The sequence below is a fragment of the Impatiens glandulifera genome, chromosome 5 (genome assembly GCF_907164915.1).
Source record: "Impatiens glandulifera chromosome 5, dImpGla2.1, whole genome shotgun sequence".
Lineage (NCBI taxonomy): Eukaryota > Viridiplantae > Streptophyta > Magnoliopsida > Ericales > Balsaminaceae > Impatiens > Impatiens glandulifera.
This window is the reverse complement of record NC_061866.1, coordinates 29,984,400-30,005,330: the sequence shown is the minus strand read 5'-3', so window position 1 is coordinate 30,005,330 and position 20,931 is coordinate 29,984,400. Positions and strand designations below refer to the sequence as shown.

The following is a 20,931-nucleotide window of genomic DNA, read 5'->3' as shown; positions in this document are numbered from 1 at the left end:
TTTAGATTCAATGGATACAACAATTCATCAAAATTATTTTTTTTTTCCTTTAATTTTTCTAAAATTATTTTGAGATAATATGGTACAACATTTATTCCAAATAATTTTATTTTTTATTTTAGCCCTAAACCTTAATTAATTTGATTAATTAGCACAATAATTAATCTTAATTAATTTTTTTAAATGTATTTTCGGCCATGGGGTTAATTATTTTAATCATATTTATTTAAAAATAATTCAAAATAATTATTTTCATATTATAAATTGGAGTGTAGATTTTGAATGCTTACGGTATCCAAAAAAATCGAATCAAAATACCAAATGATCTCTATCCGATTCGATTTCACTATATGAGTATATAATATTTTGTTCTTAAAATGTTAGATTACTTGTTTGGTTGCTTTCTAGTGATCCAAACTATGATCTTTTTAAGTATTTGACCAACATCATAAATATTCCTCATTCCTTGATGCATATTATTTTTAGCATTATATTTTTGTTTAAGGAGTCTTTTATATTTATTTATTTTCTGCTAATCTTGAAATATTTATGAGACTAAGTGTGTCTCTATATCTTTAGGAATATCTAACAATTAACATTTAACAATTCGTTAGTCTAGTTTATTTTCTTTGGACCTATAACGCCTAACCTTAACTAGACAGCCCCAAAAAAAATTACTAATTGTCTTAGTTGAAACTTTATTTCATATATAAGTTATAGTTCTTAATAATTCTCTACAAATAAATTCATTATATGGAGATATAACATAAATTTTTGTTTCCAAATAAAGAGTATATAAAGTAGTTCCTTATTTCTTCATCTTTAATTTGAATTGGCATTGCCTAAGCCTATTTTTTTTCACCATCAATTGGTTTTTGACAACTAACTCAACTTTCAAATAAAGAGTATCTAAAATATTTCTTTCTCGTCTTTAATTTGAATTGTCAATGTCCACGCCATATTTTTTCACCATCAATTAATTTTTGACGGCTAACTCAACTGTACATCAACACATTTACTTTAGATAGTAATACTGAAGTTTACCATCAAATGTGTACTGAAGTTTACCATCAAATGTGTCTGAGTATAGTTAAATTAAAGATGAATAAATAAAGAACTACTTTATATACTCTTTATCTACCTTACTTTATATAGTAATACTAAAGTTGGGGACCTAGCACTAATATAATTATTTACTATTCTGCCCGTTAACAAAATAGTAAATGGTATTTCTATTTTTACACAAATATATTTTCATATTTATTATAAATGTCTAAATAATCTCATAACATATATATTTTAATAAATTATTTTTATTGGACTTAAATATTTATATTATAACAACTAATATACAAATTACTAAATAATATTTATTCAAATATTTGAAATCATTTCAACAGTGAAAAATTATTCTTTTATAAAAAAAAATTAAAATAATTTTAAAAAATATTATTTTAAATTGTTTTGGATATACACCATTTATACATGCATTTATATACATCAAAATAAACCCATACGATTAGTAGTCTATTTAGAATGTAATGACAATCTTACACTAATCACATTAATAAGAGTTTATTTTTTTAAGTATTTTGAAAATCTTACTCAACTTTTCTCTTCTTTTCTTTTATTGTGAGTTTATGTTAAGATACAAAATTTAGAGTAAATTAATCACCTTTTATAAGATAGTTTCTTTTTAATTTAGAACATATTTCAGATTTTAAAGTATTTTAAAAATCTCACTCAAATTTTCTCTTATTTTCTTTTAATGTGAGTTTATGTAATCGCATTTAAAAAGATAGTTTCTTTTTAATATATTGAATATAATTAAGATTTTAAAGTATTTTGAAAATCTGACTCAAATACTTGAAACTGCTGTTTATATATAGAATTTTTCGATAATCATGATTTTATTAAAAAATATTATAATTTGAAGAGACTTTGTTCATTTCGAATAAGATTGTATTTTAGATTAATTGTAAATTATTTGTTTTAGATGATGAACTAGATTTGATAAAAAAATTGTTTTGTATCATAATCTTGATTATGTGTAATTTTTGAATTAACTTATTATATATTTTTTAGGTAAAATTATTATCTAAATATTTTTTAAATTATTATGATTTTTTATATAAGAATTAATTTACACTATCAAATAAATAATTAAATATAAAATCTTAATTTATAAAATAAAAAATAATATTTAAAAAATTAAATCAACTAAATAAAATTTTAAATATTAAATAATACCAATTTACAAATATTAAAATTATAATAAAAATCCTCCACCAATCACCTAATTTCTCTTTCCTCGCGTTTAGCTAGTTTGGCTCGTGCCTTCAATCGAATAAGCTATTAATGAACTTACTGAAGATTTTTTCTTCTTTGACTGTCGGGATTATCTATATATCGATGAATAATCTTAAAATTTGATAATTTTTTGAAGGACGAGAGTAGATAACTAATAAGGAACTGACAATAGGGTAAAAGGAGTGAAATCATTCGACGGAGTTGAAAAGGACTTTGCTACTCTTTTATCAAAGTTTCTTTCAAATCATATTGTCTTTCTCTCTTTCTTTTTCTCATGGTCATCTCCAAACACAAATTAATTTAAATTCAATAACAACGAGTGATTAAGGAAAATAAATCATCTGTAATATTTTTTAAAGAAAGAAAAGAATATAGTAACTTATTTAAATTTAATTTTATTATGATTTTTTTAAACACAACAATTTTTTATTTTTTATTAACAATCTAAATCATGTAATAACAAATGGTGATTAATTTAGAAGTAATGACCAATGAGTTTTTATATTTTTTTCCTATATTTCAATCTTTATCATTTATTATATATATAGTTAACATAGCCTTACTCTTAATAATTAAAGTGTTTTTAAGTAATAATTTAATATAAGATTTTTGTCTACAATTTAAGATAAATGGTCTATTGATGGATTGATCTCCAATTTTAAGTTACTTAATTAAGAAGTGCCTTGATTTGTGAGTGGTTAAGAACTTCATGACAATCTAATCTAAATATTTTCTCTAGCCAAAAAAAAATTACATTACCGTAATATTTAGTAGAATGAGAGTCTACCTGACCTTAATTCATTTATCTATAAATTTCCCTTGTTTATAATTTCAAATCCCATCTCTATATTATTTAATCATGGCAAACATTTCATTCCATCTAGTCACAATGCTAGTCATATATTTCATGCTACAACTTTCAAGCTCTTCTAGTACAAGTCCTTCAAAATTAAAAGGTTTTTCTACCCATCTCATCCATCGAGATTCATCGGAATCGCCATTTTATCAAGAAAATCTCAACGATACATCTCGTATGGCCGATGCAATTCGTCGCTCTAAGTCTCGCTTATCTCGTTTCAATTCAATCCTAGAACTCTCCAATAACAAGGCAAGGAAAACAGATGACATATACACGAGAATTATGCCGACTGATTCATCGTACCTCATGGAGATTTCCATTGGAACACCACCAGTCAAGCAGTTTGTGGTCGCCGACACCGGCTCTGACATCACATGGACCCAGTGCCTCCCATGTGTGAATTGTTACGAGCAAAAGCAAATCATGTTTAATTCCAAAAACTCGTCTTCTTATAAGGTATTAGCATGTGGTTCGAATCCATGCAAGGCTTTGGGCAAAATGCGTATTTGTAATGAACTTTCGGAATTAAAATGTAGATATAATCTATCCTATGTTGACGGTACAAACAGTTTGGGAGAACTAGCCTGGGAGACTTATAGATTGGGTGGCACATCCATCCCGAATATGGTTTATGGGTGTGGGAATGACAATAGCATGAGTATTAATGATATGACCTCCGGTATCTTTGGACTTGGAGGTGGGCCTCTCTCGTTCCTTGGTCAGCTTCCCATATATTTGGGTAGAAAGTTCTCTTACTGCCTAGTATCTCATTCAAAACCAAATGTAAGAAGCAAGCTCAACTTCGGGACTAACGCGATCGTGTCTGGGCCCGGAGTGGTGTCCACCCCCTTGGTCACCAAGCCTTCCTCACCATTATATTACCTCACATTGGAAGCAATCAGTGTAAACAATATGAGAATTCCGTTCACAAGAAGAGTAACTAGATCCATGGAAGATGGTGATGTTGATATTATTGAGAAGGGTAACATCTTAATTGACTCAGGCACGCCGATAACTTATTTGCCAATGACTGTGTACCAAAATTTGAAGGATGCACTAAAAAGTGCGATTCAGGCTGACTCAACTCCAGTTCCAAAATATCCTTGGATGCTTTGCTATAAAAACAACAAGGAATTGAGTATTCCTACTATCACCTTCCATTTTGATGGTGGTGCTAACTTAACTTTTCCTAGTACGAGCACGTTCATGCCAATAGAGGATGTTTTGTTTCTAGGGATGATACCCAATACTAATAAGGATGAGGCCATATATGGAAACTTTTTGCAAATGAACTTCTTAATTGGCTTTGATATTGATAAAGGGAAAGTATTTTTCAAACCAACTGATTGTTCTAGGAGAACTGATAGTTCAGAGGAGTGGAGCATGGCCTCATAAGATCAGTTTTCATATTTTCTTTATTTATTGCATGTTTACAAAATAAAGCAGTCATAAAGTTTGTTATATTACAAAGAATCGTATAAAAATCAGAATTATTATATTTGAAATCGAACATGATACATAGAACTAATTTGTTCATTTTCTTTTAAAACTACCCACCTCTGAAATTCAAATCAAAATTTTGATGCAGTATATAATCGAAGAAAAAAACTACCTTAGAAACTGCAACAAAAGAAATGAAACTGCAATCTCCTTGACATGTTTTGTGATCTAAGTGAATGAGTTCAACATTTGTCTTTCTTTATTCAATGAAGAAAAATATTTATGTCTTCATGGAAGAAACTTTGTTGTCTAATATCAAGGTAGGAGAAGAAGAAAAAGAAATCAAACTCACAGAGGATGCAACAAGACATCTAGCTCTTAGCCTTTGCAGAGTTGTTCTCCTTAATCCTGGCTCGGTTATCCAGCTTAGCAAAGCGTTTTAGGTCTTCAAATGGAAGATCTTCCACTTTCTTCCTCTTCAGTTCACTTAATGCAGTCCTTTTGTCAAGCAAACTCCACAACCAATCAGGGTATTCCGAATCAGCCATGACTTTCGGATCTGATCCCTCCTTGAGAGTATTACAACCTATGGTGGTGCTTGACTTGACTTCTTTGCTTAATATCGATACTTTTGGAGCATCAGCAGAAGCAGCACCTTTCCCGCCTTTCTTTTTGCTTCCAGCTGAAAACATTCTGCACCAAACCATTCCAACCGTCTCCCTCATAGGAATAACGGTCCTCATTTGCTTAATGCATTTCATAGACACCATATCCATAATCCTGCATCAACGAATGCCTAGCTAAATATCCAAGCAAAACCTAATTGGTAAGAACACAATGCCTCAATTCACTTAAGATTTTGTTTTCTATGTCTTTAATATTATTTTTATTTTTATTTACTGTACATGTCATTGGCTTTTTCATTGATTAAGATAAAACCTCACTATATGCAAATGGCAGGAAAATAACAAACATGTTGCTCATAAGGCTAACCTAACTGAGGCAAATTATGTTTTGGTAACACTTTGACTCTCGGAAGTAATTTATGGAAAGTGACAAAGCAAAATGAGAGATTCTAGGTCTACTAGGCTTTACAAAAAAAAATGCCTTTAGCTCTTACAATCTCATAAGAAAAGAAAAGGGACATGTTTATATCGAAATTATGTTTTGGTAAAAATGCCTGATATTTGATCCAACTTATTTTTGTTCACCTCTTAGAAAATCCTCCATTGAGTTTTGTGAACATCATAGTATAATTATGTAAGACTGCCCTATATTAAATTAGTGAAATCTAAGAGAGTAGTTAAATGGAAAATTAGAATGTTAAAGAAGATGATAAATATTATATTAAACAGTTCAATGGTTATATTTAAAAAATAAGAAAGAAAAAACCAGGGTTTCTACAAATACCTTTAATGGTTAAACAAAATGGTTGTATAATAAGGAGTCAGTCTTTCTCTCTTTTTTTCAGTAACTTCTTTTGGGTTGTAACTGGTTGTATTGTTTCTAAGTTTAGACGCAACTTTGTGCTCTATCATAGCTTTAATGATAATGTTTGTTTAAAAATAAAATAAAATAAAATACGAAGAAGCCAGTGTTTTCAATATCAATCTAGAATATGTTCCCCATGAACTAATGATACTTCATAATTTCAGTTTTAACATTCAACTTTTTTCGTTCAACTACTTCATCAGATTAAATTGACTACTTTTACCATATTACCATCTTCATTGGCTAGAAAGTATAGGCATATCACAAAATCATATGATTATAACACGACATAATACCTCTAGGCAGGCTTCCCTTATGGTAGTTTTTATACCCTTAGATCCTAGTGAAAAACATCTACAATTTACATTTGCAGGCATCAACAAGCTTAAAAATTTCGTAGGAAATTTTACCTTTGTATTCAAAGACAACATCTAGCCATTCTCTATATTTGTTAGTCACATCATAAGAACAACCCAATACGTCCATCCTTATAATAATAATAATAATAATAAATGTTCAATTTTTCACAGGTTATAAATCACGAGATACTACAATATAAACAGAAGAACATGTAATTTCATTAATAACCTTAGGAATTTGAACATAAAAATGGAAGTATTCAAAGTAACGTTGATGTCTACCTTCCCAAAGACAAGAACATATGGTTGAATTGGACATCAGGCACATGAATAGCACTAGTCAGAGAGAAGATCTTCCTAAACTTGAACTTTAGATTCACAATTTCTTTCAGAATACTACCATTTTATTCGACCGTTTAAACTTATTCATTTTCTCCTCCCACGAGATTGTAAGCAGTAAAAACCTTTCTATTAGCAAAGCTATGTGTCTACAATGAGGGACATAGTGAACCCTCATACCATACAAGACAATAACTACCTTTCTTCTTCACAAATGGAATTTGAATATGAAGTGCGGGCGCCTTATTATAGTGTTTATTATTAGAACCATTTTGAGACTTGCTATCTATTCCATAATGGTATAACCACAGGTACTGCATGAACTAGAATTGTCACCTTAGTTTTGTACAAAAATAGCTTTCGAGATCATCTTCTTTACATGTTTGCTTTGTATTGATGCTTGTTCTCATCCTTAATACAAATATGAACAATCACATATAGCATTTTCATCTTCTTTCTTTTGTATCTTATAGAGTTCATACAAGTTCTTGTGACCACCAAAGAATCAAAATTGTATTGCAGCTACAGAAGGACTATAATGAGGATGACGACAAACCCACTCAGGACTTCAAGAACCCAACCTATACAATACTTGTAACATCTTTTTGTTGGCTCATTTGAAATTGCAAATAGGGATTTAAATTTCAGCCCAGATATTGTATTTTATGTTCAAAAGTGAACAAAACCATGACAATTGATGTGATTAACGTAATACCAACAATACTTAAAACTTAAGCTATCAAGACGAAATAATAACAGCTTAAATTCAAGACTAAACAAAAGAAAATCAACGGAATATATGCCGTTCGAGGACGGTTTAGGGCTACCAATACTATAAACTATTAACTTAAAACAGACTCAAAGTAGTCTTAATTTTCACCAAGTGAACATCGCATGGTATTGTCCAACTATGTGCTGTTTTGGGTTGACAGATTATCAAGTATAGTATGAAGTTACCTGTATTTAGACAACTGGTGCAATCCGGATCGACGGTCGGTTGAAGGAGGCAGAGAGAACGTTGTTCAACAGGGCGCTGCTTGGTGGCTGAGATAGGGAGCTCTGAGGGAAGAGGAATTTCAAAGCAATCTGGACAATGCAGCAGCGCCGGGAAGGGATTCGGCCGGCGACGACTCAGAAGGTCGAAGGAGATAGGATAGTGAAGTGATGAATAGAATCTTCAGTATTCAGCCTCGCTTAGGGTGTCTCTACAAGGGAATATAATTTTAGCCCCTAAACTTTAAACAATGTTTCAATTAGTCTTATATATTTCATTTTTTTATTAACTATTTTATCTAACCTAATAAACTCAATTTATTATTATTATTGATTTGTTCATTTCATATTATATTTAATTAATTTATAAGATTATTGATATTATAAAAAAAAAAATCATATGCTAAAATATTATTTTGATGTTTATAATTTAAATACAATATAGTAAAGGAACTTTTATAATCCATCAAAAATAATATGAACAAAATTGGTAAATTTATTTTATTGACGAGTCTTATTAACATTCAAAATTCTGATTTTTTTTCTTTTCACATGGCACCTGGGCGAAGGAGTCTTCGCTCGAAAAGCGTCTATTCATTCCTTTTTACATTACACCTGGTCAAAAGGGTCTTCGTTCGAAAATATTCTACGTTTTACATGGCGCCTGGATGAAGAACGGTTCGCTAGAAACCAGTATATTCATTCCTTCTTACATGGCGCTGGGGTAAAGTATTATTCGCTCGATTCTCTAGACATATGAACTAATTGAAGCGAAGTACGCTTCACTGCAAAGCGTCTCTTCGTAAATAAAAATTTTTAATTTTTGTTTATATAAAAATAAGTAATTGAAGCGAAATATGCTTCACTGAAAAGCGTCTCTTCATAAAAAATTTTATTTTTAATGTAAATATATTTTATTTTTGTTAATTTTTGTATTTACATACATGAGTAAATGTTTTTACATGATAGGTAAACGGTCTTTTCATGTGTGTGTTGAGGATTTTAAATGAACGTCAGGGTCAGGGCGGAGCCACCCATGGGCTAGGGTGGGCTCCAGCCCCACCTAAATTAAAATCCTAAAAGAAAAATTTTATATATGTGTTTGACATGTGAGTTTTAGCTCAGTTGGCTATGTTGTTGAAATGTGAATATGAGTTCAGGTGATCAAACCTTGGCCTCATCTTTAATTTATTTATATATAAAATTTTGTAAATCATATAATAATATTATTTATTTTAAAATTATATTTATATAATAATAATAGTGTTTTATATTTCTTAATTTTAAACTATTTCAAAAATTTATAAAAAAATATAAATTAATATTAATAAACAAGTTAAAATAAATAATTTGATATCCCCACTCAAAAACTTAACAAATCTCTTAGAATTGATATTGATGTAAGTTCTCTTAAACTTGATCCAACATTACGTATTCCGATATGGAAATATCATTTTAATCAAAGGGATGAAATTAGACGAGCTTATATCAAGATGAGGTCATATCAACATATTAAGGATGAGTACCCGCCGACCAAATTTGGAAATCAAAATCGACGGTTCCAAAGTCATTGGTTTAAGAAATTTACTTGGTTAGAATACTCTCCTTTGAAAGATGTTGCTTTTTGTTTCCCATGTTTCTTGTTTTAACATAAGCAACCCCAAAAACCTATATTTACAATAGATGAATTCAAATATTGAAAGCGAGTTAATGATGAGGATAGATGCTCTTTTGTTATGCATATAGGATATAATATTTCACCACATAATAGGGCAGTTGAATATCTTGATAATCTAATGAATATCCTTGTCATATTGACAAAATACTAAATGCACAGTCTTCAGATGAAAAACAAAATAACAGATTACGGCTTACAACAACTATTGAAATCACTCGGTGGCTCACTTTGCAAGCGTGTGCATTGAGAGGGCATGACGAGTTTTCATCTTCTAATAATCGTGGAAATTTTATTGAAAAAAAAGCGGAACATAAAAAGTTAAATCTGAGATGCAAGTTGGAGTCAGCCCTAGGTAATTTTTCATCCTGGCTCCGCCCCTGGTCAGGGTATTAAACTAATTGAAGTGAAGTATGCTTCGCTGCAAAGCGTCTCTTCGTAAATAAAATTTTAAAAAAAAAATTATATAAAAATAAGTAATTGAAGCGAAGTATGCTTCACTGAAAAGCGTCTCTTCATAAAAAAATTTATTTTTAATATAAATATATTTTATTTTTGTTAATTTTTGTATTTACATACATGAGTAATGTTTTTACATGATAGGTAACGGTTTTTTCATAGGTGTATTGAGGGTTTTACATGAACGTCAGGGTACGTAAGGGTATTGTACGTCAGGGTATTAAAATAATTGAAGCGAAGTATGCTTCGATCTAAAAGCATCTCTAGATTCGTATCAATGGGCCGTCTGGGCGAAGTATGCTTCGCTCCTTACCACTTCTCTTCATTATTGCTTTACATGGCGCATTGAGCGAAGTGAGTTTCGCTCGAAACAATATATCTTCATTCCTTTTGACCTGAAAGCTGGGGAAAGGGAGTTTTGCTCCATACTTTATCTGACATTCCGTTAACGCCGTTTGGAGTGAACCCAGAATGAAATTCGGGTTCCGGATTCTCTCTCCCTTCCCTCAACCCAACTTTCATTTATTAATATAATAATGCTCCTTCATTTTGATTAGTCTGCAACAGGGGAACACAAAAAACGGTAGCAAAAGATCTGGATTGCATTAACATACAAATGTTGACAGATGATAAATGAATGAAAAGTGTGAATTATGGTAGTCTCTATAAAATGTTTGATAAAGAGGTGAAGATGACACATCACTTGTTTTTATATTGCAAAGGAGTAGTAGCGATTTGGAACATACTTTGAAACATGATTGATATTGAGTAGGTAATGTCTGAATTAATCGTTGGGGTTGTTGGGATATTTGATAGAAAATGAGAGTTTGGTTGGTTTGAGTAGATGGATATTTATCCCGATTATTTTTTAGTAAACTATTTGGCTTAAAAGAAATCGTAGAACTTTTAGTGATTGTAGTCGATCAAAATACCGTTTTGTTCACTAGTATGAGGGAAAATAAGCGATGTAAAATACCATAATGATCCATTACTGATTTGAAATTTCTATATTCTCATACCCAATCAATTTGCAATATTTTAATTTTAAGACTAAACAAATTTTCAACAAGTCGAAACAAGCTGATAAACGTATTCAAAACATCAGATTTTATGTATTCATGTGAATTTGCTAAAATCATCCACAAAATGTACGAAATAACGATAACCAGTAGACGAAAATTCAGGAGCAGGTCCTCAAACATCCGAATGAATTAGGTCTAAAAAGTCATAGATGTAGATTTAGAAGACGAAAAAGGTAGTTTGTGTGCTTTCCCGTATTGACATGATCCACACAAAAAATAATATTAGCACCTAAAATTGGTAATTTAAAGTGTGATATAATTAAAGATGTAGTAGCGCTAGAAGGATGTCTAAGTCGTGAATGCTAAATTTGAGCCAGAAATCGAATACCAATAAACATTTGTTTATTAAAACATGTTGAAAATGAACTTTCAATAGGGTCAATGCAATAAAGTCCGTCCTTGAGTAATCCCTTAAGAAGCACTGTTTTCGTATTTCGGTCTTTAATAAGACAAACATTCAAGTGGAATTCAAAAAACATGTTAATATCTTATGAAAATCTCGCAATATTCATCAGATTTTTAGTAAAATCCGGAACGTGTAAGATATTACGTAAGTAGAGAGATTTTGTTGATTTAAAATTTTAGTGGTACCAATATTATAAATATTTAGAGGCATACGTTTTCAACTTTAATAATTTTAGTACATATATAAAGAGTATGTACAAGTAGATTATTAAGATCAGAATTAATATGGTCGGTGCACCTAATTTTAGACACCAAGTGAGATTTACAATAGTAGACAATGTAACTAACATTATCGTAGGATTTGTAGAAGGATTAAAACGAGGACACTCGAGAGCACTATATCCTTGTACATTACATATTTGACAAGGTGGATTATAAAAACAACTTTTGGAGCGATAACCAATTTTATGACAAAAATTACATTACAGGCGATTATTATCTCAGTTCTGTCTTTGGTTCTTTCTACCTCCATACCCATAAATATAAGCATCATTCAATGAAATTTTCTTTTCTTGAAATGAGTCATTATTCATGATTTAAAAATATGTTTATCATCGAATTAAACGATAGATCTTGTCCGAAAGTTATAGCACATATTATTGACTCGAATTCATCTTTGAGCCCGTTGAGTAGAGTTAATTGCAGATCTTAATTAAAAACATATTGTTTGGCACTCATAAGCGCATCTCACGGGCTTTTGATATGTTGAATGAAGTTAAGAAGAGAGTCATTGTCCTTATGTGCGTTTAGGAGTTGACTCCATAACTGAAATAGTCTGTTATTTGATTGAGAAACATAAATCTTCTATAGGGTTTCCCAAAGCTCTTTGTCACGGGCTTGGTCTTGCCAATTAGTGATACACTAATTTAGGGCATTCCTTTTGATTGTCAATTAGTAATGCACTAATCAAGGAAATGTCTTTTAATTGTCAATTAATGATGCATTAATCTAATACATGCCTTCCAACTATAATATTCATTGGGTTGGGCCTCCTCTTGGGCTATGAAGATTAGGCCCTGTGACATCTTGCGTCGAAGATGATTTTGAGACTTGTTGACAAATCTCGTCGATCAATGTTGAAAAGAGTCATGCAAGTACACTTTGATCTTGAATATGCCATTGTTTAAATTTTGGATTATTTATTTATGTTTCTTGAAAAAAAATTGCGAAGAGTTTTACGATACTTTTTTTTACTATATTCATAAAATCATAACTACCATGATTGAAGTAACTTGTGATTTTCAATAGATATAATTGTGTTTATCAAGTTTTACATTTCTAGTTATTATTGGTAGAACTGAGAAGTGATATTGTTATTCCATTAAACTCGTTTTTGAGAGGCTCCCCTTATAAGTTATGATACAAAGTTTGATTTTAGAATTAATAATATAAACAATAATGAATGAGTTTTTGAAAAAAAAATATATAATTGATTTAATATTTAATATTTACCATAGTTTTTAAAAATAATATAAATAATTTAATATTTAATATTTATCACAATTAACTAATAGAGAAAATTTAAGAATTAATTAATATATAGAGATAAATCATATATTTTTTTTATTTTTTTAATACTTTATCAATTCAAAAATTATTTATCAAATTTTATTTTTTTAATTTTACTTTTTATTTTGTCAGATTAATCTTTTCGAGAAGTCAATAAAACGAGACATTGTGTACTTTAATAACAATTTGATAATCCAAGGATAAAATACCAGCTATCCTTTTTAAAATTGATAATTTAAGTGTCAAATATTTTATTAAAAACTGAATGATTTTAGATTAAATTTAAACTAAAACTTTAAGGAGGTTATGTGTATTTGATCATATTATTATTATTTAAAAAAAAATAATTATAAGATTTAGAATGACATTTATAATCATAATCATGTATTCCTTACGCAAATTATTTCTGAATGTAATTAAACTCGTGATATTTTGGTCTCTTAAACGACTCTTACCAGTTACCACTAAACCTTAGTGGGTTAAGATTATATTATCTTATTTTTAAATAAAAAATATACTATTCCAAACAAGATACAACAAGTGCGCGTGGCACATTGACTACAATTAAGTAAGTACGTGTGTACATTGAACCAAACAAGCTTAAAGAAGAGTCGGTCAAAGCACGTGCCACGTACACCCCACGTGCAATACCATAATCCTACCATACCGTGTGCGGCCCCAGAAACCTCTACAACTGGATGTACTATCATTTATCTCTGGTCCAGCCTGTTTCTTATCAACTAAACTAGTTTGATTCAAGTTTAATTTATTATTTTAAAATAATTTATACTTAATTAAAATATTTCTATTTTTTTAAATAAATATATATATTTATAATTAATCTAAATTACCTATTTTGTCACTCAACAATATTTTAAATAATCAAAAATCAAATAAACTCTTATAAAATTTCTTAATTAATGATAAGATGATTTAAATAACTTATAAATAATTTAAAATGTATTAAAATATATATAAAAAAAAAGTTTGATTATTAAAATAATTTTTTTTATAAATATTAGTATATAATAAATTAAAGTATTTTAATTATTAACTTTGATTAATAGGGATATACACTGAGAGATGACATGTATTTAAACATTATTAAAATCACTTAAATCTTGGATTTATTTAAAATAAAACACATATATTTTTTATAAATAATATAATATTTTTATTAATTATTTAAATTATTAATTAATAAAATAAAATTATTTTTATTAGAGTAATTTAAATAATTTTAAAATAATTTACAATTGTTTAATCAATTAAATTATTTAATTTACTAATTAAAATATATTTTATTTAAAAAATATTATTATATATTATTTATTTTATGAAAATAATTTATTTTTAAATAAGAGAAATGATTGGGTGAGGGGATTTAAGAGAGAGAACGGAGAAAGGGTGATGTGACACAATTTGATTAGTCAAAAAAATAACAAAATTTTTCTTTCTACTCATCTTTTATCATTTTTCCAAGATGTATAACACATCATTCCTCCCATATTCCCTCCCTCAAATTCTCCCCCTATCACTCCTCTTTAAATAACTATAATTAAACAAACAAAATATTATTTAAACAATCTAATTCCAAACAAGACCTTCCCTCGTTCCCTCTCTCAAACTCCTTCCCTCAAATTCCCTTCCTCTATCACTCCTCTTTAAATAACTATAATTGAACAAACAAAATATTATTTAAACAATCTAATTCCAAACAAGACCTATTGTATTATTTGAAAAAACAATCCTCACTTCAAACAAGCTAAATTAATCCATCTAACTCCAATCTCCATATAAATTAGGTTTCCAAGCCTTTTGGGTAACATATAACATATATAAAATCATACCAAATCCTTTAGGTTTCTTCATTATGGATATTTTCTCATATAACTATCATGATTTGTCCAGTCAATCATCATCATCATTATCTCCTCTATCAGAAATCACCGGCGACGCCAATTTCTCCGACGAAGATGAGATTCTTTTGGCTTGTACTTATCCAAAGAAACGAGCAGGGAGGAAGAAATTCCGTGAGACTCGTCATCCCATTTACCGAGGCATTAGGCGGAGGGATTCGGGGAAATGGGTTTGCGAGGTCCGAGAACCAAACAAGAAGACGAGGATCTGGCTCGGGACTTTTCCGACAGCTGACATGGCAGCAAGGGCGCATGACGTGGCGGCACTTGCCCTGAGAGGTCGTTCGGCTTGTTTGAATTTTGCTGACTCAGCTACTAGGCTGAGAGTGCCGATGTCAACCGATTCGAAAGATATCCAAAGGGCTGCGGCGGAGGCGGCGGAGGAATTCCGGCCGTCAATGTTGGTGAAAAGTAGTGTAATTGATGAGGATGTTGTCCCTAATGTGGGAATGACGGAGATGACTAGATTCTTTGCTGACATGGCAGAACAGCCGATGTTATCGCCACCTCATCAACATGTAGATGCTTATTTTAATGATGATGACGTGGACTTCAATCACGACCTCACATTGTGGTATTATTGAAACCATTTATTGATTTTAACTATGTTACGAGCTAGAGAAGTGATAGCAGAATGAGGAAGGGAATGATGTACTATACAGACTCAACGTGAAATTAAAAAAAAAAAAGTTTACTAAAAATTATATATGTTCTAACTTCTAACTAGCCTAGTGGCAACAAGAGGTGAATATCCCTTAGGTCTCCATGAGGTCCAGGGTTCGAGCCCGTCAGGCGGCAAGTTCTGCGCCTGGTTAATTGGTTAAGTATGTTTGCGGGCTATGTACTTAACCCGCGGGGATTAGTCGCACTCCATAGGAATAGCGGAATCCAGCGTTCTCAAAAAAAAAAAAAAAAAATTTGAAAAATATATAATATAATAATATATTTATTATACTTGCTAATATTAAATTAATGTTATGTAATAATATAAAATATATATACTGTGACAGGTTAGATTCTTTGAAACTAGACTATGGAGATTGGTGCAACAATAATAATAAATTATATTTTATTTAAGTCGGTCACTCAATTATTTTTTTTTTGGTTTATTTTCTTTATTCGAGATACATAAATATTGAAAGAAAAACGTCTCCCAAAACAAACAAGCATTAATTAGCCTTGGATACTTCTTCTTTGGCTAAATAACTTGTTTCTTTGGAATTAGATAAGTAAAAATATCCGATTTTATTCCATTTCAACTTTGTTTATTTTTGTTATTATTATTTTTTTGTGTAATCATGATTTTCTTAAACTTAAAAATATTATTACTGAAATATAATATTTTAACAAAATAGAATGAAGATATAACTCATTTGCATAACCATTAATGGTTGAATCAATATCCATTGTTATCTATTACAAATCACAACAAATATTTAGAACTGGTTTGAAACACCTGAAAATTGATTTTAAATGAATAAATAAATGTTATTAAATTAGTTAATATATATATAGTTAAAGTATATTTTAAAATATTATTTTATTTAAATTAATATTCTAATACAATATTTTTAAATAAATTAAAATTTTTTTTGGCTCAATCCAGATCCATATGACACTAGTTTAAAATGGCATATTAAGATTTTGTTTTGAATGGACATTTTTCACCAATGTGATTATATAACACTTAGTTTGTCCTAAAATGTTGAATTAATACAAGTTTAGGGTTTGTTCTTACTAAGGAAGCCATGTTGAAGTGTAAAATTATGGGTTTGTTTAATATCATTTACTTATTTTTATTGCACATCTTTAAATAATACTATAACTTACTAAATATCAACCAAATATTTATTACACTTCCTTTAAAAATTGTATAGACAAATGTGAAATCACAAAGAGGAGGATAAGAAAATGATGTTTGCTTTGAGGTCAGCTAAACATTCAGTAGGAAGACTAAGAAAGTTGTCAAGCAAAACATCATCAATTGGTTTAACAGTAGCCACTCCAACCAATCTGCAATTCCCTTCTTCATTAAGCTTCTCTCCTTCCCCACTTCTCATTTTCCCCTCAGATTTCTCTGATGTTAACACAGTCTCCACTATTAATGGTCTAGCCCTATAAATACTTCCAATCGAAAACAAGAACTTGGCCTTGAATTCAAGCTCAACCTGCCCCCAAACAATTCATCCATCACTGAAGCATAAAATCAAAACAGTTGGTATGTATGTACATTACAACTATTTTATTACCTTGCCTGATTCTTGGTCAATTATTCCTTGAAAGAGTTGAGGAACTATATCAATTCTTAAAAAAGGTGGTAATGGAAGACCCAAGAAGTTTGTAGTTGCACTTGTTAATGGGGGAATGTAGAGTGATTTCTCATCAAACTTGACATAAATCTTTCCTCCGATGATGTTCGAACCTGACCCAATACCTTTCCCACCTTGGGCATTGTATTCGAAATCGGGGTATCGGGAGATGCCGAGTTTGCATGCTCCTAATGTCTGGAATTTTATGTCGGTGGTTATTGTTGGATTCTCGATTGTTGAAGATGAGATCGATGCTGAGAATTGTTTGATCTTTCTGACATGATGAAGGGAACAAAATGAAGGGCGCCAACTACTATTATTACTACTACTACTACTATTAGTTAAGGGAATTCTGCATATCGTGTGTATTTGGCAACCCATCATCGATCTGCTGATGGAATTGAGAAAGTGAATAACAGTTAGCAAAGGCAAAGTGTATGAAGAATTGAAGATGATTTTCTCCCACAAAACAGGGAACCTTATCATGAATGAATGAATTTGAGATTATTATGATTTGGCAATTTTGTGGCCAGGAACTTGCCAATTGGCCATGACCAATGGGGTCTAGGGACGTTGACAGCTTGAGTTTAGATACTATTTTCAAATTAATGTACATTTTCAAACAAAATAAACAAAGTTGGAAATATTTTTTAAACAAGTTATAGAGAGAAGTTGGATTTTTAGTAAAAGTTGAATTCAAAGAATTTTTATTTTTTTTAAGTAAAAGTTGAATTAAAGGTTAAATACAATATATAGTCTAGTTTAAAAAATAGTAATAACCATGAAATCATAATTTAAATTGGATTGTATAATTTTAATTCTTAAGACCAATAGGATTTTATAATGGTCAAGTTCACTATTTAGATAGTAATTATAATTATAATTTTTTTTATATTTTTAAATAAAATATCTTATTATTTTATATTTATAATGGAAAACGTATTGAATCGATAATTATTTTAAAATTTAACATTTTGAACCGATATTTTATTTTTTTTTTAAATTTAGAAAATAAAATATTGGACTGATATATATATTTTTTTAATTTAAAAAGTTAAAATTTTGAATCGATACTTTAAACTTTAGACAAAACTCTTAATACATAAATTATATTAATAGATTATGTCGAACAAATACCTTAAGACAGTGTTTGTTACGCAGTATTAGACTGTATATATAGGATAATAATTCAAACAATATATTTGATTAAGTGTTTGGTTGAATTTTTTATATAAACAGTGTTTAAAGGTTATATAATTTATATATCAAACTAGGTACAAATTTGTACCTAGTTAATCCAGTTACAAAGCAGTATAAAAATTTATTCCCAAATTTATCCACACTCTTTGTCTCTATAGTTCTTCATTTTTATTTTTTATATTATATTTAAATTTGTTTTTATATTTAAATCTGTTATATTTTAATTTGTTTTATATTTTAGTTTTATAATTTATAATTTTATTTTGAATAGATTGATCTAATGTACATTGATTATTGATTGATAAACAAGTATCTTCCATTTTACGAGGATTGGTGTATTGTATTTTAAAAAGATCGAGTTAATGATATAGAGTATGAAAATGTTGGAAAAGAGCCTACATCGAGGTCAGTTCATACAAGAACTAATGATGTAGAAAAAGGAAAACCGAATAAGAGAAATAAATAATTTGTATTTGACATGTTATATGTTAAATACACTTTTTTTTAATTATACTTTGCTAAATCTATTTAACTTTGTTATTAAAGAAAATAATATAGGGTGTCAATCTTATTAATTATGTGATCTTATTAATTATGTGAGTAGTGTGAGCAACTTGATTGTCATCATTATTTTATCAACTAAATATATTCTTAAATGAGGTAAAAGAAAATTATTTATTACTATAGTCATGATTTAATATAATGGTAAGAAATTTAATTTTTAAATGAGATCTAAAGAGTTTAAGACTTTCCCATGAACAAATAAGTAAAAAAACTATAGGTGAAAATCAAAGTTTCAATATTGAACTTGAACAAAGAACTATCTTTGTTAACATCATTTTATAACATAGCACAAAATGTGTTTATAAATTTATGGTAACATTATTTTATAACATAGCACAAGATGTGTTCACAAATTTATGGCAACATTATTTTATAACCTAACACAAATTGTGTTCACAAATTACAAACATTAAAAGCAATAATAAGAAAAACACATTAATAAAGAGAAATAATAAAAAAAATTAAGTAAATATTAATTTAACAATTAAATTAAATTTATATAAATATAAAGGGGCAAAAATGTCTTTTACATTTTATACAATATTTTATACTGCCAACCAAACAAAAAATTATAAAATCTATACAATTTATAACCTTCGTATACTTTCAACCAAATACAAATAACATATAAAATTTATACCTCTTAATACCCCTTATAACTTATAACCCATACAATTAATACCTATATAACTAATAACATATAACAAACGCTACCTAATAATATATATTCAAATTGTTTTTCTTATATTCTTTTTGAAATATAAAAATTAAATTTGAATTATTATTCTATAATTTATTTAAAAATAGGAATTGATTTATAATTCAATATTAATTTGATATTCGAATGAAACTGAAAATTTTAAATCTAATTATAATTTTATCCGAGTTTAATAAAACTACAAAAATTTGTGTGCGATGTACACGGATAAAAATATAAACAAAATAAATTTAATAAAAAAATATAATAATATGTATTAAATGTTTAGAATTCTTAATAAATTAAGAATAATATATTAAAATATAAAATAGAACACCCCGTTAGGTTGCAAGTTTAAAACATACATAAAATATTTTTTATTTTATTTTTAACCGTTTTAAGTTTATGAGCGGATGAACCCATAATCTCACCAATGTACCAAATTTACTCTCACATATATATATTCAAATTAACCCATCTTTCGATCTAGCAATTCAAACACTTTGAAATTAAACATCATTATATATATTAATTAATTAGTTAAAAAGTTGAACGTATACGGTTAACCTCCCGCATTCATCAAATTTGGTATTGACATTAAAATATAAAGTTTTATTAGCCTAATTAGTTAATTAAAAGGTTGTACTTATTTTGTTATGTTACAATTTCGAAACATATCTATAATATTTTTAACCGTTTTAAGTTTATAGATGTGTCAACCCACGATCCGACCCAAGTATTCATTTATTCGCACATATATATCAAAATTAACCATAACTCTCAACTCAATAATCCGTATATATATTAAATTTGAAGTGAATATTGAATGCACAATATTTACTATTTAGTACATGTTTAATTTAGTTTAGTATTTTGTTTGTGTGGTTACTTTAATTTAACATTTTACATAGTCGGATTAATGACACCACAAATTGCTTAAGAAATAATACTTAGGTACCGATAGGGTCGGCCCTGGGTAAACCCGACAAAACCTCGGGCTAGGGTAGCCCACTCCCCAAGGCAGCCCATTTATTAAAAATAGTAAGGTTCTAATTAAATATATTTATTGTAATTTTGAACATAAGATATTATAGTCTAGTGGTTCTAGATAAATACTTAAAATTTTTGTTTTGGTTATGGGTTTAAACCTCACAAAAAAACCATTTTTTATTAAATTTTTTAACTCGACTAGAGTAACAAAAAAATATCGAGCATTTTTCTAACGGGGGCTGGGGCAGCCCAAAACTCGGGACCGGCTCTG

General features: G+C 29.0%; 4 protein-coding genes across 5 annotated transcripts; 2 read left to right on the top strand and 2 right to left on the bottom strand.

Moving 5' to 3' along the window:
• Positions 1-3,343: 3,343 nt before the first annotated feature.
• LOC124939193 (aspartic proteinase CDR1-like) lies at positions 3,344-4,564 on the top strand. Its single transcript, XM_047479695.1, has one exon. The coding sequence runs from the start codon at positions 3,344-3,346 to the stop codon at positions 4,562-4,564; it is 1,221 nt and encodes a 406-aa protein (XP_047335651.1).
• A 197-nt stretch (positions 4,565-4,761) lies between these two features.
• On the bottom strand, positions 4,762-7,981 carry LOC124937546 (54S ribosomal protein L37, mitochondrial-like). 2 transcript variants are annotated; one of them, XM_047477827.1, is made up of 2 exons: positions 7,756-7,981; positions 4,762-5,409 (listed from the first exon to the last, which is right to left on the bottom strand). In XM_047477827.1, exon 2 carries the CDS (start codon positions 5,383-5,385, stop codon positions 4,981-4,983), a length of 405 nt encoding a protein of 134 aa, XP_047333783.1. In that variant the 5' UTR covers positions 5,386-5,409; positions 7,756-7,981; the 3' UTR covers positions 4,762-4,980. The 2 variants fall into 2 exon arrangements, with proteins under 2 accessions (XP_047333783.1, XP_047333782.1); XM_047477826.1 differs by having other exon boundaries at positions 4,762-5,389; positions 7,756-7,978.
• A 6,873-nt stretch (positions 7,982-14,854) lies between these two features.
• On the top strand, positions 14,855-15,490 carry LOC124940312 (dehydration-responsive element-binding protein 1E-like). The gene has a single exon (XM_047480821.1). The coding sequence runs from the start codon at positions 14,855-14,857 to the stop codon at positions 15,482-15,484; it is 630 nt and encodes a 209-aa protein (XP_047336777.1). The 3' UTR covers positions 15,485-15,490.
• Positions 15,491-16,730: 1,240 nt separating this feature from the next.
• On the bottom strand, positions 16,731-17,710 carry LOC124938625. Its single transcript, XM_047479097.1, has 2 exons — positions 17,150-17,710; positions 16,731-17,068 (listed from the first exon to the last, which is right to left on the bottom strand). The coding sequence occupies exons 1-2, from the start codon at positions 17,693-17,695 to the stop codon at positions 16,790-16,792; spliced, it is 825 nt and encodes a 274-aa protein (XP_047335053.1). The 5' UTR covers positions 17,696-17,710; the 3' UTR covers positions 16,731-16,789.
• Positions 17,711-20,931: the final 3,221 nt, after the last annotated feature.